The sequence below is a fragment of the Falco peregrinus genome, chromosome 6 (assembly GCF_023634155.1).
Source record: "Falco peregrinus isolate bFalPer1 chromosome 6, bFalPer1.pri, whole genome shotgun sequence".
Taxonomy (NCBI): domain Eukaryota; kingdom Metazoa; phylum Chordata; class Aves; order Falconiformes; family Falconidae; genus Falco; species Falco peregrinus.
In genome coordinates, this window is record NC_073726.1 from 23,859,173 (window position 1) to 23,881,848 (window position 22,676).

General features: G+C 40.9%; 1 protein-coding gene and 1 long non-coding RNA gene across 2 annotated transcripts; one reads left to right on the forward strand and one right to left on the reverse strand.

The window, feature by feature from the left end:
* Positions 1–111: 111 nt before the first annotated feature.
* On the reverse strand, positions 112–14,863 carry HSPA14 (heat shock protein family A (Hsp70) member 14). The gene is made up of 14 exons (XM_055807077.1): positions 14,755–14,863; positions 14,520–14,600; positions 14,338–14,420; positions 13,346–13,394; positions 12,414–12,507; positions 12,209–12,299; positions 10,996–11,100; positions 10,331–10,492; positions 9,276–9,431; positions 7,961–8,063; positions 5,430–5,642; positions 4,856–5,029; positions 3,803–3,873; positions 112–2,087 (listed from the first exon to the last, which is right to left on the reverse strand). Exons 1-14 carry the CDS (start codon positions 14,809–14,811, stop codon positions 2,009–2,011), a joined length of 1,518 nt encoding a protein of 505 aa, XP_055663052.1. The 5' UTR covers positions 14,812–14,863; the 3' UTR covers positions 112–2,008.
* A 74-nt stretch (positions 14,864–14,937) lies between these two features.
* LOC114012873 (uncharacterized) lies at positions 14,938–19,323 on the forward strand. The gene is made up of 3 exons (XR_003555598.2): positions 14,938–15,193; positions 16,754–16,905; positions 17,443–19,323. It is a non-coding gene; the product is annotated as an uncharacterized LOC114012873 (long non-coding RNA).
* Positions 19,324–22,676: the final 3,353 nt, after the last annotated feature.

Sequence of the window (22,676 nt, forward strand, 5' to 3'; positions counted from 1 at the left end):
AGGCGGGGGAAACGCAAGGCAGCGGGTGGGCTTCCATCGGGCCCTTTAGCGAGCTCTGGTAGCTACAGAGCTGAAAGAACGAGAAAGGTAAGGCCTCAGACACTTAAAAAAATAGTAAACAATAAATTTGTTTTTTATTTAGTAGTTATGCTGTCGTCAAAGCACACTTCTCAGAAGAGGAGTCTCCTGTTAATGTAGTTTTCAGGTTAGCCCCATAAACCCCACAGTGTGGTACCCATCACACACAACATCTCTTAAACACACCATTACTTGGTGCTTAAATGTCTCCCTACTTACATTTGTAACAGCACTGTCCCGACAGAACAGGACTTCGGGTTTTCCAAGACCCCTTCCACAAGTTTTCACACAGGCACTGGTGAACTACTTATTTTCCAGCTATCCAGGGATTTTCCACTCAGGGGAAGCCTTGCAAATTCAAACCCCATGGTTACCAGAATTACCATGCTGGTAAGCCAGGCAGTACAGACTTGTTTGGAATGAATGCAGTAAGACTTATACCTGGGTTATGCAGTATTTCTTGCTTTTGTGAGGCAGGAAGAAGCACACATTCTGCAAACAGAAGACAATTTGGGAAACCTGTAGTAAAACAGGTACACACATCTAGTAAAACATGGAACAAACATCTCTTCAAATGCAGACAGGCAGCCCTTCCTCTAGTTCATCTCTGATTTTGAGGCTCTACTATGTTACTTCAAGTATCTTCACAGAAAGGTCAAGGTTGGAATGGACCTCTGGAGACCATCTAGTCCAACCCTAGCTAAAGCAGATTCTCCCAGAGCAGGCTGCACAGTCACATCTAGGTGGATTTGAATGTCTCCAGGGAAGGAGACCCCACAGCCTCTCTGGGAAGCCTGTCCCAGTGCTCTGCCACCCTCAAGGCAGACAAGTTTTTCCTCGTATTCAGATGGAACTTTTTGTGTCACAGTTTGTGCCCGTTGCCCCTTGTTCTATCACTGGGCACCACTGAAAAAAGCCTGGCCCCATCCCCTTGGCACTTGCCCTTAAGATATTTGTATGCATTGATAAGATCCCCTCTCAGCCTTATCCAGGCTGAACAGCCCCAGCTCTCTCAGCCTCTCCCCACCAGGGAGGTGCTCCAGTCCCCTCATCTCTGCAGCCTTCTACTGGACCCACTCCAGCAGTTCCGTGTCTCTCTGGAACTGGGGTACCCAGAACTGGACACAGCACTGCCTTGCCAGGGCAGAGCAGAGGCAGAGAATCATCTCCCTTTCACAGGCCCTCAGGGCTGAACTGTTGCCCCTTAAGTGCATATAAGGCTGAGACCCTCAAACACTGTAACTACACTTGCCTGCTTGATCTTCCTCATTACTCCCTTACCTAAAACAAAAAAGCCACCAGCTTATATCCAAACAAATACATGACACAGATTAGAACAGTGCCAGAGTGGAGGATGCCAGGATCTGCATAAAAGTATTTTATTAATAACAAACAAATAAGCACATATAACCCTTACACATATTTTTCAGGTAACACCACAAAACCATCTTGCATTAACTCCGAAAAAAAAAAAATTCCTGCTCAAAAGGCCATCACCTCCAGAGTTTCAGGCAACATCAAGACCACACAGTTTCCGTACAATTTGGTATTTTCAGTCTAGCTCTCGCTGGTTCAATGTTACACTCCTGAAGCCACAGATACAGTGGCTGAACGGGTACATGACCCGATCAGTCCAAAACAATCTTTATAGATTATATAATATGCTTGTTGCTGAACCACAGGCATGAGGATTCATCCTTTGCATTTTTTATCAGGTGTTGATAATTCAGTGACCTGCTGTCTGTATGTCTTGATTAATATCTTGCACCACACTTCCATCCAAACAGAGTCAGTGGCAAATTAATGTTTTTCTTAGAGGACTGTAATAAACTGAAGTATGATTAAAGACATCTCAGAAAGTCACCACTTTGGCAGAAAAGCCAGTAAGAGATAAAAATCAGCTTAGAAAAATGCTGCCTTTCAGAAGGGGCTATGATGCCACTTCAACAGTGATGATTTCACATTTTCCAGTATCTTGATCTGTGCAGGTAACATGCAAGGACCCATCCCTAGATAAAAGAGATACCTTTAGGACTGTTTCAGCACAACACTTAGAATGTTACTGTATGTTCCAGAGACTATGAACAGTCTTCATGCAGAGATTAGAAGATTAGCATCAAAATATCCAGGGAAGAACATGCTTCAACACAGATGAAACTGATCTATGAAATGAAGTTAAGTTTATTTAATATTTAAGATATCCACTTGTCCTCCATTAAAGCATGTACCTTCTCTAAATGTGTTGGAGCAGATTCAGGAATGTGTTTAAATATTGTAACCAAGTTTATTTACTACAGGTTTGTGACTGGAGTATGCAGTAATATTAACTCAAAACACTCATCTTGAACTCTGAGTTAACAGCAACAACAGATAAGCATGTCTTCTCAAAGCATGAGAACTTGATTTTTAAAAAGTAGTAGTCTAAATAGCAAGAATCTCCTTCAACAAGGAAAATGTTTTTCAAAATCCAAGAATTAAGAGACAATATTGAATCCTATTTCATCTAGACCGTCACGCAATGTTTAGATAGAAATAGATGTGCTCTAGGGAACTTTCTGTATCTTTTTCACCTAAATGAACATCATCAGGAGGAAGTATTAGCAAAATAAGAGAAGAAATAAAAGCTGGAAGAAAAAGAGGAAGAGGAGGAGGAAAAGGGAAAAAAGGAGCAGGAGAATGAGAAGGAGGAAGAACAGGAAGACTGGGAGAACTGAAGTGGTTCGACTCAATCTTAAGGGTTTTTTCCAACCTAAACAATTATATGATTCTAAGTATTACTAAACCCCCCTTTAAAATAATGCAGGTTTTCTGCACTACACAGTTGCATATATAATCCCCAAGATGTTTTTCATATCAATGCTGAATGCAAATCTCTGTACGACTAACAAGGTATTTTAAGTTGTCTGTTAATAAAGCACCTGATAGTTAACGCAAGTAAGTATTTTGAACTCAAATAGCAAGTAGGTTTTAGTTTTTAGCAACATCTAGACAACTTTCATATTCTTTAGAAAAGCAATATGAACTTCATGACAGGCCTTAGAAGACAAACATGTTTTGACTACTTGGAATTCTACCTTCTGATATCTTTTTAAACTATTTGGACTATCTTAAATGAGCCCAAGCACTCCCATTAGGGCCTAAGAAGGTAAGAGAAATTTCTTCAATATCGCATCATCCCTATTCCCTCACCTGCCATAAGATACTTTATATTTTCCCATCATAAATAGGCAATTCTGTAAGTCTGGTTTCCTGTGGCATTGTTTCTCATGCTTAACAACTCCATCTCTGAAAGGACAGAACCACAGGTTTTCCTCACAAACACTGCATATGAGAAGGCCTTCATAAATTCCTTCCCAACTAATAAAGACATATTCTACCTCAGTCATTACCAAGAGTGCAGGCATTCAGCAGAACTACCTGTCCCCCTTCCACAGGAAATCTGAGACCATGACAGCTCTCAAGCATGGTTAAACTGATCAACAGTCCACAAGTTGCTAAAACTTAACATAATTGTGCAGATGCTTTTTATTTCTTTAGGATTCAAACAACGAAAGCACATGAAGTACTGCATAAAAAACACATTACAACAGAATTCACCCCTGCAAGCAATGAATTGCTGGAATTTCTCAACATAAAATTAAACATCCTGCAACAGGAGACAAGACTGCTTATCAGAAGTATGACATATCAAGTTAAATAGCAGAACAATAAATATTTTGGGTACCTTTTCATAGTGAGAACAGTTAGTATATCATGTAGGCCATCCTCCTTTTTATCTAAATCCTGGAGTATAATCTATTAAAAAATAAAAATTGTGATCATAGTCAAGTTCTCTAAATCCTTGCACAGCAGTTTAGTGGAAGTGACACAATAGCTAAGGTGAGCAAATCATTGTTTAGTAACTCATCTAATAATTAAACATCAAAACATGATGTGGGCTTCATCTGCAGTGCAAATCTACATATTTTTAGCAATTTATTCTACTGCTTCAGTGGTTTTGTTCCAGGATCTATCACCAAGATAGCTGGAGTACCTACAACTCCCACAGACTACAGTAAGAGCTGAGCACGTTCCTTTACTTAGGACCAGTTCTGTAATTATTAACTAAGGGGATGAGGAAAGGATGTTAAAGATCTTTGAGCAGGACTAAGGTGGAACAACAATTTTCTCAAGTATTCCATCCATTTCAGCCACATCTGCCCCCTCCTTGATGCCAAGGGTACGGAAGCCATGGTAAGCACACCATCACTGTTTAAAACAAGCTGTGTTCTCTCAACAGATTAACTCCTGAGAAACATATCAGGTGAGGATTTAATCATTATCATCTTACCACTGTGAAAAATTAAATGTGGTATTTAATACCAAGATCCTGTCTAATCTAGGAAGATCAAGAAGCAACCAACAGTACACACACTCGCTACATCACAGCCTCCAGCGGTTTTATTTCTAAAACGTTAGAGATCTGTGTACTACTGGAATGACGGGTTATGATCTCTCATCCCAGGTGCGCTTAACTACAGTAGTGCCAAACATCAAATCCAGCCAGCTGATTAGAAATTCAAAAGGGAAACTTCAATTTCTTTAAAAAGTACTTAAATACTTCATAACACATTCACAGAAGAATGCTTAAAGACTGTTTCCAAGGAGATGCATATCATTCTGATTTTGTAACAAAAAGTCTTAGTAGTCTAGGTGGGATTTGCTTTGGTTTTTTTCAGACTCATTTGATTTCCAAGTGGTTGATATTAAAGGCGCATACAAATATGTATATACTTACCTGTGCAAATTTACCTTCTTCATTCATGGGACTTTTCCCCAATGACTCGTATAGCTCAAGGCACACAGAAGAAGTGTTTCCAGGAGCATGCAGGGTGTGCTGCCTTCGTGCTGGTAATGGTGTCCCTGATGGAAATAGCACTGTGAATTTGTCAGCCCCCGACTCGTCTACTCCCTTTAAAAAGAAAAAAAAAGTTCACACCTTTCTCTTAAGTACTTTACTGAGCTGGAAACATTACAACAGTGCTCCATGAAAAAAGAAATGCAAGATTCATTCTCTCTGCCACATTACCATCACAGCAAGTAAAAACAAAACAAACCCACAACAAAACCTGTTTCTATAAATAAATGAAAAAGTCCAACTATTAAAACGTAGCAAAGGCACAATCCGTCTCCCCTTAAATATCAAGCAGATTATTCCTGTCTTTTTTGTTGATAAACCTAAATTAACACTTAGTGTTGACCTATCACCAATCTGTAGAACTGATAATAAACAATACTGTTTCTCTAACATCATCCATTAAGTAGTGCTGTATATTCACTGCAGCAGTAAAGTTAAGTAATTTTAGCCTTACCTTAAGAAGAATATCTTTGGCAGAACACTCAATAAATGCTTCTTCTTCTAACAAGGTATTCTCTTTCCCTAGCAGAATTCCTGCCTCTATGGCTGCACCAATGGGAATCACTTCATCTGGAGGAATTGAATTCAGTAATTCCACAGTTGGGAAAATGTCTTTGATCAGCTGCTGTAGCTTTGGGATTCGAGCAGACCCACCACACAGAACTACCTGGAAAACATGCCTTAATGATTTCAAATCTTTCTTCTGACACATAAAACAGACAAGCTGCAACCTGCAATACAGAAATGCAAACTGCTCTGGAATATTTTATCATCTGTAGCTGTTAAAAGAAAAAAATATGCCAGCTCTGCTTGACTTTTGTTACTTTTGTGTTTGAAATTAAAGTAGCTTGCACACTTGAAATGGTGTCTTGGAAAAGTGTTTATTATAGTAAGCATCAGCTAGATGAGGTACCATTTGAAAAACTGATAAATTAATCATAAAATAACATCAGGCTGGAAGCTATCTCCAGGTCACCTACTCCAACCTCCTGCCCAGAACAGGCCCAGTTATAACAGGCTGCTCAGGACCTGATCTCCATGGACAGGGATTCTACACTCTATGGGCACTTACATCAGTGTTTGATGACCCTCACATGGCAGCATTTTTTCTCGCTAAGTTTCCCCATGTTGTAGCTTGTAGCTGCCTGCCACTCACCCTTCATGCACCTATAGGAAGTGCTCCATCATGCTCTTGTCATGCACGTATAGGAAGGAGTAAGTTTAGGTTGTTTCAGGTATGCTTTACCAATAGGTAACTGTAGGCAGCACCAGTCTCCCCTGTGCCTCTTCTTACAGGTGAGCAAACCCAGCTCTCTCGGCCCAAACCACCATGGTAGCCCTCCAACTGGACTGGCTCCAGTATGTCAGAACCTCTTGTAATTTTTTGGCTTCACAGAAGATGATTGTATCTGGACACTCTGTCCAAGTACCAAAGAGGCAAAAGAAACACCCACTTTCCTGTACCTGTGGCTACACTCTTGCTATTACAGCCCAGCATGCAACCAGCTTGCTTGCTGCAGAGGCACACTGCCAACTGCTATTAAACTTACTGCCTGTTACAACTCCCATGCCTCTCCCTGCACAGCTGCTTTCAGCAACCACCAGCCTGTCCTGCTGGCACAGGATCATTCCATCCCACACTCTACATTTGCCTCTGTTGTCCATCATGATCATCTTTTTCATTGGACTGGATGATCACCGTGGGTCCCTTCCAACTGAAATATTCTATTATATATATTTCTCTTGCCTTTTTCAACCCCTCTGAACAGCAGCCTTGACCTACAGTGGTATTGATTGCTCCCCTCATTGTGGTACTGTCTGCAAACTTGCTGAGCACATGCTAGCCCATCATCCACACTATTAATAGGGACATTAAACTGTATTAGCCCCAGTATCAAACCCTGAGGGCCATCACTGAGAACCAGCTATCACTTACTGATCTTGTGGAAGAAAAAAACCCCCTTAAAACCCTTCTCTTACTACAGTAACTCAGTTGAGATTGACCAGATCTGGGAACAAAGCTAATTCCTACTATTCTTCATTTACAACTCTTAAGTTATGTTTTACATTTAATGTAAAAATAAATGAACATAAAGTGGGCCCCCAACACATTCAGGCCTGAGAGAACAGCACATTGGACAACCTAAAAAATACCGCCACCAGAAAAAACCCGACTTTTTTTTATATATATATATATAAAATTAAATATGGCCTGGGATATTTCATTATCCTAGCAGCGAAACTCAGATGTGACACAGCAGACACTAATTAAGAGTCTGAAAATGCATGAAGTATCATTAAAAGTGTCAGCTAACTCTTGCTGCAGAATTTACATGCCAATTCCATCATTCCATCAGCAACAAATGCAGCACTATTTGCTACGCACAGGTGCGACAGAGGTTGAGATGAAGTTACTCTCTTACACCAAAGCAAAAAAAAGACATTTTAATGAAATTAATAATGTTTGCTACTTACCACCTCTGGTATTAAAGCACTCTGTGGTTTAGCATCTAATGTGTTTTTAGGTTTAAGCTAACAAGGAGGAACATAGGCACCAAGTAGACACTAAGCAGTTTGTTCAACTCCTAAGACACAAGCTGAAACTTGGGCTTTCTTCAGATGCTTCAAAGCCCATCCAAAGCTCAGTGATGGTAGAGGAAAGGCTATATACTAAACTTAAAGGTATTCCTCAGCTCTACCAAGAGTTACAGAAACACACCAAACTGAGACAAATCCTCTTCCATTTACTCAATATGCAGCAGTAAAACCACTTAACTCTGACTGTACCTTACACTTAACTTCAAGCAATCAAACTCAAAACAAAGATAGGAGTGCTAGAGATAGTCTACATACTTCACTGGATCTGAGCCAAAAATGCTTAAACACATAATGAAATAATCTCAGACTGCAAGGAAAACAGGCCCCACAAATATTCTTCCTGTGGAGTTACAAAGTATACTACAGACAAGTGATTTCTATTATTACCTTATTAATATCATCTGCTGTAAATCCAACTTGCTGCAAGAGCTTTTTAATTGCTTCTACACATTTATTAAAAAGTGAAGAACAGATAAGTTCAAACCTGGCCCTAGAAGGAAAAAACAAACAAAACCAACACATTCAAGAAGAGTCACTGCATACATTAGAGACAAATATCTGAAATGCAGAAATAATCATTTTCAGAGTATACTTTTGTTCTCTAGCTGTATCTGGTACTAAAGGGATTTTTGGTTTTTTTGTTTTTTAAAATCTCATTTCCAAATTATTAAGCTGGAAGATTCCATCATTAACACCTACATGGACTGCACATTCACTCTTGTGTACTCAGAAGAAAAAACAGTATTGCTGTCTTGGATCATATGTGAAAAGAAGCAAAAAACCTTGGAACTGCTTCATCATCTTTAAAACTGAGACACAAATATGCAAATGTGCCTCTTGAATTTTCAGAGACAAATGGAGCCGTGTCCTTATTTGCAAGCAGGGAGTAGGTTAGCAGATTGAAAAAACCCTTGTGCTTACTTCAGGCTCTTTCGAGGCTGAATAGGAAGTTTTACAAACAGAAGTCATATTCTGCAACACTAGTCCACAGGACTAGCATCCTTATCCAAAAATGAGCCAAAACAAGTTACAGAGAATAGCTTCTCACACCTGCAAAACATACTGCGCTGTATTTTACCAGATCCAACTGCTGCAGTGGTAGATGCATAGCTCTGGAATTGATAAGTCTTATTTCATTTTGCTAAAGCTGCTGCTGACTGAAAGAGCAATCAAAATTAGCCAAATGTCTCAATAAGATTATCCCAAGAAAGAAGAAACTTATGACAGCAGTATGAACAAAAAGAAAACAGCTTTCTACTCCAGCTGTCAAAAAGAGGCAACGTCAAAACTTCCATGACTCCTATCATCTTTTAGGTGAGAGTCCAAAAGTAGTCTTTAAGGAAAATCCAACAAAAATAGTAATTAGGGGATACACACACATACATGACATCACCTTGAGTAATTATAGTATCTATTCCCCTTTCCATCAACAACCAGCCTCCAAGTATGAGGTGTCCTTGCACCTTATTGTCTAGCCATTAGGACAACATTGTTACTGTTACTACCCTAACTACTACAGATTGCATCATAGCAGAACCAATTAATATGAAAATAGAGCTGAAAAAGCAAGCTGGTCTTCTTTTACTTCTACTCCTGAAATTAATGTTACCAAAAATATCAAAGCTTACTGAACATCCTAAGTACTATCTAGAATTTCAAGCATAGTTTTATATAAAAGCAGTAGCTTCAAGATCTGCTTTACCTGGACACATTACAATCAAAATCTAATCCATCATACAATGAATCTACAAAACAGTTTGCACTCCCCAGGGTTGATAAAGAGTGCTTCGCAATATCAGCGCTGTTCATTAACTTCATCATGGCTCTGGGATTTTCTCTAATATCATGTTTACATGACCTACATTTAAAAAAAAGAAGAAATATCAGTTCAGAGAGACAGGCATTTGAGTGATAACACTATTTTTCTAAAAGGAGAAACAGGTTAGAGCTATTGAACTTCTTTGCTGTAGACATTTTAGTACTATCTACAATGACACTATTGAAAGCTCTCAAAGAAGTGTCTATTTCAATTTCAACCAAAGAACATTGTGTAGAAGCACCCTGAACTCAGGCATTAATGTTCATCATACAGATGTTTTTCAGAACAGTTTCTCAGCTGAACAAGTCCTGTAGAAGCTGCAAGGAACAGCAAGAAAAGGTCTGCAAGTTAACCAATTTTAGCCACGTATCAGTAAGAAACAGAACACTAAACATCAGACATGTTGTCAACAAAATATGTTTCATTCAAAAAGTCTCCTTCTGTATATAGTATGCAACTGAACACTTCAAGATCATTAGAGCCAATGGTAATGCAACTGTTCATTTTGGTTCATCATAGGATGACATGCCATAGAGACTTCAGTCTGATGACCCAAGCCCCTCCACCATCCTTCATGCCAACTAGAAAATCAAAACCAAACCCACACAGGTGAATTCCCTGCCACCCCAAAAGTTGTGACTGAAAGGATGTAAACAGCCTGTAGTGACATACAACACTCAAAACACAGAACAGTTCATAGTCGAGCCCTTATAGTTCAACACCGACTTCAGGCAACAACTACCCAAAGCCAGGTGTTCACCGGTCTTCCTCCTTGGCACCCAACAACTGACTGTTCCTTTAGTATCTTTACTGGAGCCATTTTGCTTGCAGTCTGCCTGATCCGAAAACTGAGTAAGAATTTATACTTTTTTTGAAAGCAAGCACCAGATAACGAAGTTCCTGTCTTTAGGGCAACACGCTTGAAATTCAAAACCTACCTCTGAAATTCAGAAGCCAAGTGCTGTGCTAGAGCTTCAGTGAAGCAAACTCCACCAATGCCATCATCTGTGTTTGTAGCAAGCACACGATATATTCCACTGTTCACTTCTATGACTGTGATAGAAAGTGACGTTCCACCAAGTTTATAAACCAACACATTGCTGCCACATTAAAAAAAAGATAATAATTGGAAGTAGCATTAATAAGCCACGTAAAATTGTGTTAACTTTAATACACCATCTAAAAAAAATACTACCTTATAAGGTATGGCAGGTTTTAATCAGTTTTGTCAAGAGAATTTGATCTGGGGTGTTTGTATTTAATGCATCTCAGTACTTCTGACTATTTGACAATGTTCCCTAAAGAACAAAATTAGTCTCTTTCGTACAGTGAGAACAGCCAATATTTCTCCTACAACACAACTGAGAAAAGAATTCTAAAAAAATAAAACCCCAAACACAGGAATTTAAAACACTACAGATTTACAGCTTCTGAATTGGTTTTGGTTTTATTAAGAACCCCCCCCCCAAAAAAACCCAAAAACAAGCCTCAAATAATTAACTTTGTATTGACTGCTAAGGCAACACAGCATTCCCTCGTTTAAGATTCCTCAGGATTTAAGTACAGCAGCTTAAATTTAAGAAGTAAAATATTAGGATTTTACCTTTTCCCAGTGGGTGAGTCTTGGCCAATTCCATACGCCAGGAGAGCTGCAGACGGCTCATGAATTAATCTCAGAACATTAAATCCAGCGGCTGCAGCTGCTTCCCTGTGATAAGGCATAACAGCATTTCATTTTACTTTCATAACTTCACTGAAGTCACATGCTATTAAGATTTCATCTGAACTACTTATGCTACCAACTCAGAACTTGGTTACAGCATGGTATTAACAAAGCGAAGTGACTGGAACAGAAAGGTATCAAGAAGTTCAGTTGCTGCTGTGTTCTTCAGGTAGTTAGATCTGCCCTGTGTTCATTGCGAAAGAAAACACAGATGTACCCGTCCACATACCCCATAAAACCAGCAAAAACTGCACCCTCAATCAAACTTGGTAACTTCTCTTCAGGTGTCATATTAAAAGTTTTTGGCACATTATTTCAACACGTATGCTAAGAAAATTGGTTTTACTTCCAAATCAAGTTACTGCACCTCACTTACATTTTCTTTGCATGTTTTCTTGAAACTTCAGTAACACTGGGACTGCCCTGCAAGTTGTTTCCTCCCTTTGAAGTCATTTTGTAACTGGTATACCAAAGCAATAGAATGTTTCATTATACATACTGCAAACACTCAGCTCACTAATGTTTTAAGTGTGCTTTAAGCATTTCATGATAGTCATAAGGGCTTCTACATATCAGAAAGTAGAAATAGATGCTGCCAATTACGCACAGCTTTAAGTCTACCTATGTTTTCATATTGAGTAACTTATACCACAGAACTTTTTCCAAACAGAACTTCGAAGTAGAATACTGGTGTGGGATTCCGTATCTGCTCTCTGACATAACAGTCCTCAATAAAGTCACATAACACAGCTTGGATTGGCAAGTGTCGTATAAATGGAGGAGGGCTGAGAAATTATTTGCATTTCAAAGGGGACACTGAAAATCCACATCTGAAATGACATTCTATCATTGATGATACCAAAATTCCCTCTCACTTTAATTCAATCAGAATTTCATTTTTGTTCCAACAGTGAATTCCATGAAAAGTTTCCAAAGTCATGATGTAATCTGCTTTTGTATTTTCCCAATTCAAGTAGCTCCCAGTGTCCTGACTGACTGTTGCAAGCTAAAGTCCAGCAGAATTCCCATTGCTGATCTGCCAGTCTGCTTTAGGCACGTTAAATAACAAAAAGAAATATCTTTATCTTCTTACCCAAGGGCATTTTTCTGATTCTCTCCAAAATCAAATGGTACAGTGATAACAACGTCATTTACATCTGAACCCAACGCAGACTGAGCAGTTTCTGTTTATGAACATAGGCAGAACATATTTATTACAAGCAAAAAAACCAATACACCACATCTTAAAAATATGAGAACAGCTTAAAAACTAAAATCTTTTATGGTTTTATTTATACCTTTCATTTTACTGAAAATTAGTTTTGCCACATCTTCTGGGTTAATAAGTTTATTATCTATTTCATACTGAATTTTTCCATTCTTCTCAATTATCTGTAAGCAAAACCAACATACCTTTGTTAGATATGTAATATGGTTATTAACAGAAAGTAATGTTTAATTTAGTTTCTGTTCAAAGTAAAAAGCACTAGACTGCATAAATACCTTCTGCATTAGCACTCAACTACAAGAGAGTAAGTGCTTCCAAGATGCTTATCAAAGGTCACAAAAAATTTGCATTATCCAACAGACATGACAGTGACACATGTGGACTTAAAGACTCCAGACTTCCTTTTTCTATAAAAAGTTTTCCTTAGTATAAAAGCAATGTTTAGAACAGAAATACTTGCCTGCTTGTATTAGTTAAGAAAAAAAACCAACTCTATATAAGCATGTCAATACAGTCAAAAACCAGAGACAAACTCATTCCTTCTTCAGCCATGTATTTTCCAGGATAATTTTTCTCTTGTTTTGTAAAAAGTTTTCTAGTAACAAGCACAGTATTATCCAAATTAAATACCCAGATTAAATCAAGGAAACAAGCATTTTTATCACAAGATGCTGCAAGCTGAGCATGTACCAGCACTAAGAAACACCACAATGCTATTACCCAAATATATTAAGACAACTCCCTTTTGAGAATGGCCAATATAGATATATAATTTTTCTGCTGGACTAACACGTTATGACGGCAGAGCTCAGAACACAGTTAAATGTCTTATAATACTTTCTCCTTTATAAAAAGGAGAAACGTTCCACATCGTAGCAGATGGACCTCATATAATGAGCTGATCACTACAGAACACAAATGTGGTGTGGCATAAACAGTAAGAAACATAAAAATGATACAAGTTATTCTGGGAACAACAAAAAACCTATAGGTCATACTCACTGAACATTTGCTTTCTGCAATATATTTTGCTGCCTGTGGGTCACCCGAGCTGTCCAGACAAATTCAAAATAACAAAGTAAATCATATGCTCAAGGGTAATTGCACAAATTCATCCTGTTATTCTTTGTAAAGTCTACAGCATATGAAGCTATACTTCAACCAAAATTCCCGTTTCCACTCTATAAATACCTTTGAACACTTTCGATACCTTTTGGAGAAGAAAAGCCAACAGTTCTGACTGCTGGTATCTTTCAACCTCCTTTCCAAAGACTAATGACTGAAAAAATGCCTACTAGCTGGTGAAAAGAGAAAACAAACCCCAACATATCATTTTAAACTGCTATCCCAAATAATAATTATGAAAAATTTCAGCAGCACCTTTGCTGCATTGACTGAAATAACATGACAACAATAAGCTGACTATCCTTAATCCTCTACTAACCATGCAAAGTTATGCATCTGAAAAGTGTTGATAAATACATCAGAATGGATATAATTTTGTTAACACCTTTCAATGAAAGGCCTGTAACACACAGCTAGGCTATCACTGAAAAATCTTCTTGCATCTCTGAGGTTAGAGCTAAACCAAGTTTAGTTTTAGCAACATTGTAACCACCAGCCCAAATCTTCACAGTTCCACCAACTGCAGAATCACAACAGGCATTATTACATCAGTCCATTTCCCAACTAATGAAAGCAACACAAAGTGTCATGCAGGTAAAACCACAGGAAAACATCCTGGTAACAAGACATTTTAGTTAAGAAACTTAAGTACATATCAAAAACATTTATGCAACTCTTTACTAAATTCCACAATTTTATTTTCACAGATAGATTCAGATCTAAACCACTATGCACCTCTTTACTCCTGGAACGAAATGTAGGGCATGTTCATAATATAACAATAACATAATATCAGTGCTGAAACTACCGACCAGCTTTAATAGGGAAAATTAAACTTCTCACCTTCCCTTTCACACCTGTTCTCTTACCTTCGCCCAAGGATCTTCTTTACTTTCACTACCGTGTTTGAAATATTTCTTATTCTACTTTGCTTTGCAGCTAAGCCAACAACCTGTATAAAAAATTAGGGGGAGAAAAAAAAAAAACCCAAAATGAGCAACAGGCAGAGCTCCCCTCCTCTCCCAACCACCGCCACAGAGGGAGGCCTCACCTCCTCACTTTCCGAGAAAGCAACGACGGCAGGAGTGACTCTGTCCCCGGCGTCGTTGGCGACCACGTCGGCGCGGCCATCCTGCGGACAGAAGCACCACCCGTGACCGCCCCGCCAGGACCCCGCGCCCCCTCAGGCCTTCATTCGCCGCCTGAGCCTGCAGCGCCGTGAGGGACCAGAGACCACCGCGGCCCAACCTCTCCTCCCGGCAAGGACCCCGGGCGCAGCCCCCCACCTTATAGACGGCGGCGCAGGCACAGGTAGCGCCCAGGTGGACACCGATGGCCGCCATGAACCCCTCCCACTCCCCACGCGCCCGCCGCCCCACAATGCGCTGCACGCCCCGCCCCGCCCCCGCTTCCAACCAATCCCTCTCCACTCGGCTCACCGGCCGCCAGTCAGAGCCCGCGCCGCGGTGTCTCGCGAACCGGAGGGGAGCGCTTGGCAGGCTGTCATCGGCGGAGCAGCCAATGACAAAACCGGAGCGGTGACGTCATCGAGCATGGCAACGGGGCAGGCTGCGGGCGCTGGGCGCGGGCGGGCGAGCGGGCGCCGAGCGGCCGCTGGGGGGAGGTCGCCAGGCGGGGCCCGGGCCGGCTGTTTGTTTAACCCCAGAAGACCCAACCATTACGGAAACGGAGATTAAGACGGAGAAAGGCGAGGGAAGCTGTTTGGTGCGTGCTGGGGTGTGTGTGTCAGTGGCATCTCTCATGTTTTAATTGCAGGCAATGAAGCACGCGGAGGCGGTGTAAATATTTTTTTTTATGCAAGTGCTGTAGTTACTAGCAAATCAGTCAAGCTGAAGCACCGATTATCTAACCAGGCATGAGTGATGTCTGAAGGCAAAGCTCAGTGTCCTGTTACGTTGCACTTCTATTGCAGAAATCCGCATTGGCATTACCACACACACACAAAAAAAAGGAAATTATTTCTAATCAATCCTGGGGGAACTGAACATCATCCGCACAGAGTTCACTTCGCCCTGCCCAGAGCTGTCTCCACACTGAAAGCTCCTGAGGTTTGGTGTGGCCCTTCGATGTGGGCAGCCAGATTCTCTGTGGCCGTCACAGGGCGCCAGGCACCGTGTGCCTGCGGCCCCCGGCTGCAGAGGTGGTGGTGCTCCTGGAGGTTTGGATGCTCCTTTGCCTCTAATTTCAATAGGGAGCCCAAATGCCCTGCAGTACCATCTCACTGCATCATTCTGAATTAAATATGGTCCTTGTCGTGCTTTATATATGATACATCGAAGGTTAAAGGAATTCATCAAGGTCACATAGAGGTGAAAGGAGTTACCTAGAGTCACAAAGGGGTTTTGCGTCCCAAAACTGATCCCTGGGCTTCTTCAGTCATGGGACAATCTTCCTTTCAGTAACTGAGCCAGCTGACCAAAGGCTGGAGCTCAGCTTGCCAGAAGTCCGTGCCTGGGAGATGATCACAGTGTTGATAAAGGCAAAACTTATACAGCTGACAACAATACCTTTGAATTTTGTCCAAATTGTAGCTCCTTTTGGTCTGCTCTTGTGCACAGAGGAATGAAAGGAGAAGGGTAGAGGTGAGCAGGAGAGACCTGTGGGGACTGGAGAAAGGTGTTGTAGAAGAAAACAATGATAGAAGTGGTGCTTTTGGCAAAAGAAAAAATGGAGGAAGTCTGGAAAGAGACACTGAAGATAGAAGGGTAAAAGAGAACAGAAGCCCCTAGTGCAGAAATCAAGAATACTTTCCTGTGCTTTCCCCCAAATCCTAATACCAGTTGCGCCATTTGTGGCAATACACTGTTAATTAGAACCTAAACCAGTACGTGTAACCTGTGCATCAAAAAGTGCTTGTGGCCACCCTGCTAACATCTCCTATACAACTAAGCACATTCACGATTATTTTCCAGTTGTTTTTTCATGAATGCGTCAAGATGGACACACAGAAGTTCTGCTTATCTTAACTAAAGCAGTTAATTTTCCTTCCAGGTGTAAGCAAATCTGAGTGGAAGCAGGCAAGAATGCCTTGGCAGAGGTTTGTGGTGGCCAGTAGGGTTTGCTGCAGAGTAAAAAGCCCTTCTCTGTGGCCTTCCTATTTTTTTGGACAGTGCTTTTAGCTAATGGAGAAGCATAGAGGTTACACTGAGCTCGAGTACACTGAGAGATGGGGTGAACAGCCCACTTACAAAGTGGAAGATGCTGCCCTGCTTGCTATGGCAGTTCTGTAAGTGAAACCCTTAATATGCTTGTTGTTCATTAAAGGTGTGGTTGAGGAGGCGGACACTGATCTGAGCAGCAGCCTGGACTCAGGATGGAAGAGAATTTAATCTTTCATGCCTCCAGGAGAGCTATCCCTCTGAGTCAGAAGGAGAAAAGTCCAGCCCCAGTCTGATGGGAGTCCTTCACATCTCCAGGTACCTACAACAAACAAACAAACCAGCCCACTGTGCTCCCCCTGCTACAAACTCACCTCTGATTTAGCCAGGTACTCTGATGAAACTTCTTAATATTATTTCCCAGGTGACAAAAGCAGTGGCACAAACCTTCACAGCATCAGAGCTGCCTGCCCCTTCTCTCCCAGTCTGTGGCACATCTCTCAGCCATCCAAAGACCAGACAAGCCACCGTCAGACTAGCTGTTAGCACAGTATGATGTAAGCTCACCCAAGCTTCTTCTGTACTGAGAGCTCACAGGCAGCCTGAGGAGCTTGAATGCAAAAATGGATCCCCAGCACTGTCTGTAGCCAGCTGTCTGTAGGAAAACCACAGAGATTATGACAAAAGGGCAGTAACATCTGCCGAGTTATTTAAAATGGAAGCAAGTATCTCTATTGAACAACAAACTGTTTTGCGGCTGGTAAATAGTATATACTCTAAAATGTCCCTTGGGGTGAGGAAGGAAGGATGAGAGAACTTTTAATTATCTTGTACATGTTCTGACTTAATTCTCAGGAAATTAAGCTCCAAGGAGGCTAGAGATGGCAGATGCAAGACCATTGTCTGTGATCGTCTCTGGCCTGGGGATGTCAACAGAGCCAATGGAGTTGATTCCCAGAAGAGCTGTGGAAACACCCGTCTGTGGGGGGACCTGGGCAGTTGTCCTCCAGGTGGCATTTCCCCCCGACTTTGAAAATAACCTCTTCCTCAAGACACCAGCATGATACTGGATAGTCCTGCTGGAGATGCTGACACCTCTGTTGGAAAACTTTCATCCCCATCACTTGCCTTCATGAAAGCATCCATGAGATATTTTTTTTTTGTCATAAAAAGAAGCTCTTCAAATTCGTTGCCTAAATCTCTTGAAGTAATTGCACCGTACTTATCCATGGCATTGCTGATTTTGGGCACAGGAGTACATGCTGTTGGGACGTCTATCTGTATATCACCCCCAAAGTTGCTGGGTTTCGATGAAGGCTGCAGGCTATTTCTGGGTTCTCTGTAACACTTGCCACCCATTATTACAAAAGGCCCTTGCTGAAGTTGATTTCAGTATCCTCATTGCTTCATAGTCACAGTACCTAAGTGATAGCGAAGAGGCAAGTTCACTTAGTGGATCAGACTAATTAAGTACTTGTGTTAATTTTTAATAAGTGGAACAGAATGTTTTTATGGGTTGAAGGTTGAGGCTGACTGCTATGGAGTTTTCTCACAGCAGTCAAAAAAGTTTGGCAGGCAAACCTGTTGAAAAGCTGGTATTAATGCCTGTAGGTGGCATAAATGCAGCATGTAATTGCAACGCTACAACTCATCTGCAGCATTTAGTCTGTTTGGCAGCTCAGTAGGTTTGCAGTAAGGTTGAAGCCAGATTATTTTTCTGTACTTAGACCAGAGTACTTATTAGAGAATATCCTAAGATTTTTTTATAGTTTAGATGACATAAAGCATATTAAACATCTATTTGGTTTTGCTTGGAAGTGACAAATGTTAGTTTTCTTCCTCTCTTTTCTTGAAAAACTTTTGAGTGCCAGCAAAATAAATCAACCTTTATTGCACTCCCTATCACAAACTTGAGTCACAAAGTAGGAAAAATCCATTTTTCTTACAACCCAACCCAACCAAACCTTCAACTTGTACCTGGGGCGTTGATCAGCATCCACTGGATGAGCTGCTGACCCACACTGAAGTATCCCAAGAGTATCGGCAAATGACTCCAGCTGATGCAGTTTGTCTGAAAGCGACATTGTCCTGAAGATACGAACCTCTTCCAAGGTATTCCAGGACAGTTCTTTTCTGCTGCCATTCAGTCAGTTGTGGATTATTCGTGACAGGAGTAAGGAGGCACTAAAGACTAATCAAACAGCGCACATTTTTCATAGCTAGAACACAGAACCAGCACAAGTCACCTTTGACAAGGCTTTGTTGCCTATTACGAAAATCAAATACATAGGATTTTCTTTAGAGTAAGAATAAGCGCATCCACAGATAACTGCATGTACAGTCTGTGTTAATAAAACAAGAAAAAATGTAATATGCTCATTGCTGTTTGGAGAATTGCTGTAGACTGTATCAGGCACTATCATCTCTAGGCACAGCTATAATGGTCGTGGTTGCCTGAACAACTTTATTACTCTTGTCATGTCTAAGAACTTTTAAGCACACATACAAATGATTATTTTTTTTTTCCCAAAGAAAATAATAGAAAAATCTTCACATTATGTCTTTTTACATTTTTGGCCTGTTTCCTCTCCATGTCCCGGTTTTGCCATCTCCTAAATAATGTCAAACTTGCTTTGCAGGAATGTTGAAAGGTTTTAATAATAGATAGGAAGCTTGTTGAGATCCTTGGCTGGAGGATACTCTGTAAATATGAAATGTTACGGTTAATAATGCAGATCTAAGTTATGACATGAATTACAAAGGTGCCATGAGGCAATCCCAGAGCTTTCCAAACAGGCTCTGTGGTATAAAATATGCCTGAAATTTATTTTTGTGCTCTGGGTACAAAACCTTGTGTTCATTGAGCACTGGCATGAAGTTTATACGCTGCAGGGCAAGTTCAATACAAAACCGAGTGATCTTTAAACTAGCAGTTTAGGAAGAGCTGACTACTGAAACAGGTTGTGATCAGCTTCAATTAGTAAGTGACAGATGTCTTCGTTTTAGGCAAAGAACTGATTTAGGCATGAGAGTGCCAGCTTGAAACACAAAGTCCCTTCTGTGCACTGTCAAAGATTTACTAGTCACCTTGAGGAAGTCATTTAATTTTACTGTTTTTTGAGTTCTTATTCTGAAGAGAAAAACCAACCATGAGTTGGAAAAGAGGATTTTCCCTTCTTCCCAAGGGTGTTATGAGGATAACCACATTAATTAGTTGCCTGCTTAGAGGTGAGTGTAATAGGATGGAGTAGCTAGAACATAGCTCTTCCTTATCTCTGCTAACCAGTCCTGGTCAGTATCATGTCAACTAAATTGATTTTTACAGAAGGTGATTAAACACAATTAAATGTCTATGTTAAAACCAATGCTAAGATTAGCTTTATTGAACTGAGATCAAAATGGTGATAGATTCTGAGGTCCTTTTATTAAAAAGGTGTTAATAGGATACATGCAGAGATGACAGAACAATTTCCTTTCCCACAAACCGACCATTATCTGTAAAGCTAAAAGATTAGAGCTCTTTTTTAAAGTACAAAGCAGTCTTTTTTTTTTTTTTTTAAAGTGTTAATGATCCCTGTCTTTAGCTAACTTGTTAACATTCCTTTAGCAGCTTTACCAGTTTCTGCTGTTCAGCTTAAGGTTTTTATTTTCTTGTTGCAGTATGTAAAGAATTTTTGGACAGATTTTACAATTCGCTTAAAAGAAATTCAGATCTTGCTGTGGACACCATAGCTGGTCAGCAGCTGTGGAGATGCAAAAGGAAAAGAACAGCATCTGGAACCATTCTCCTTTGTTTTAAGTTCTGAGAAAGTCCTAGTTAAATGACAGAATTTGTGTTCAATAAAAATCTCTGTCCATCTGCACTCATGGGCATTAATTCAAATCCAGTAATGACAATAATAATGATAATTATGAGTAACAGAGGACAGTCCTGTGGCCTGTGTGAAGTGAATTTGTAAGATCTGTGTTTTATTTTTGGCGTATATGGCTGCATGTTGCTGGACTGCTATTGAAATCTGTGGGACTCTTTCCAGCAGCTTCCCTGGTCATTGGCTGAGGCCCTAAACTGCCTGTTAAAACAGGGGAAAATTAACATAATTGTTGGCAGCTCATCAGCTGATGACTGAATAGATACACTGAAATCCCCTTCCACCTTTCCAGACCAAAACTGGGAAAGGCCAGGGGTGCAGAGGAGGGAGGATGCGGTGGTGCTTGCAAACTACACTGTTCTTCTAAGTCTTAGTGACCCCTTGAGGGCTTCAGACGTGTTTTAGGCGCCCAGTATTTTTTACTGTGTGATGCTCTGTTTTTCCTGGGAGCCGGTATCTCTCTCTAAAAGAATATCTCTCATTTCTGTGGAAAGCTACACATGTTTACGGAGACTCAAAGACTTCTCGTTCAGGGCAGACCTGGGGTCCCGGCAGTTGGGGCACATCATATTGACTGATCCTACCACAGGAACTTTGTGCAGATAGGCAGTTTGCATTGTAAAGTCTCTCCACGCTGTGATGTTAAACAGTCATGCTGGAGGAACTCCTCACATCTTTGGAAGCAGGAGGGGAATCCTTGAGGTCTTCACAGGAGGGGAATCCCTGAGGTATTCGCAGAAGGGTTGCTGCAGAAGACACATTGTTTTCTGGTAGCTCATAAGGGACAAGTCCCACTCCACCAAGAAGCAGGTTTTAGGCCAAATTCAGCAGACTCATCTGCAGTGCTGATCTCTTCCATGGGCCTACCCTTTGAAGAAAAGCATACACTGGATTTTCAGCTCTGGATTTTCCCAGGTTATCATTTGGGGATTTCCCTGGCCTGTTCTCATGCCTTGAGCTTATTTCTCTGAGTGCTGTTCAACCACAGAGCAAAAAGACAAGATCTGCTCAAAGAACTTATAGTCATAATAAAAATGAGAAGTGAAGAAATGAGCCAAACCAACAGGAATTCCCTGGGGTGCGTAGAAACAGTGAATCAACCTGGTCAGAAGATATGCAGAGGTTTCAGCAGATCAGCATCCTCTCCCTGTGCTGAAGACTGCTTATCCACCGTGAGTCCTGGTGGGACAGGTCAGATGGGTAGAGGTGGAAGACTCTCATCCTGGATTTAGAACCAGGGGTGGTCTGTTTGCCTTCTCTACACTGTAGAAGTAGTAGTTTCTATACACTAGAAAAGCTAGTAGGAAAACCCACTGCTTTCAATGGATGCATTCTACCATGAAGAGAAGTGCTTCATTGGTGTATCACCTTACTCATTAATTAGTTTAATTGTACATTCATTATATTTATTCATGTGACAGACCAACACAATCCAAGGCTTACCTTCAGGATTTATTATAGGTACAGAATTAAACAGAACATTGCCAAATAGTAATAACATAATTCAGTATCACCTGGAAAGTCCATTAGTTGCACATTATCAACATCCTTTATGAGCGTATCTGACACTGCAGTGCCCTCTGCTCTGCCATGTGTTTTACCCCATGGAAGAAGGAGTCCCATGATCTTGGCAAGTGGCTTGTGGCAGTCAGCTTCTCTGACTTTTGGGTGCCTTCTACTCCCATGGGCTTCTAGGAGTGTGAAAACATTCCTGACTTTGCAGCATTCCCTCTCTGTTGTTGTGTCATTAACTCCCTGTCCTGTGTTTTTTCAGTTCTGCTACTGTGGAGCCACCACTAACATACCCACAAAAATCGTTGCTGGACTCAGTTGCACTGTGGGTGCCCACATGCCACTGCCAAAGATCGGTGAAAAGTTGAAGGTGACAGTTATTAGTGAGTTTAGATAGGTATGTCGAGGTTTTAAAGCAAATTGCTGGGCTTTGGGGGTCTCACATCTATCCTTCTGTGTCCCTGCCTGCAGAGCCTTTCCATCCTTTAGCCTTTCGAAACCCAAGGGGAAAGGGAAAGAAATAGTTCTGTACTCACTCACTCACTCTTCTCATCTCCTTACAGCTTAGGCTAGGAAAAGTAAAGAGTTTGGGTCTTTCTTCCTAGCCAGAGCGGTCTTTGTTGGAGGCCTGTCCGGATGACTCACGCGTGTGGATGGGCACTTTCCCAGCTCTGCAGTGAAGGAGGAGCAGTGTTGACTCCTTCAGAG

Coding starts and splice junctions, on each gene's coding strand:
- HSPA14 (XM_055807077.1), bottom strand. CDS start 14,811: ATGGCGGCCATCGGTGTCCACCTGGGCGCTACCTGTGCCTGCGCCGCC. Junction 14,601..14,754: donor CCTGCGCCGCCGTCTATAAG/GTGGGGGGCTGC, acceptor TTCTGTCCGCAG/GATGGCCGCGCCGACGTGGT. Junction 9,432..10,330: donor TTGGCTTCTGAATTTCAGAG/GTAGGTTTTGAA, acceptor TTTTAAATGTAG/GTCATGTAAACATGATATTA.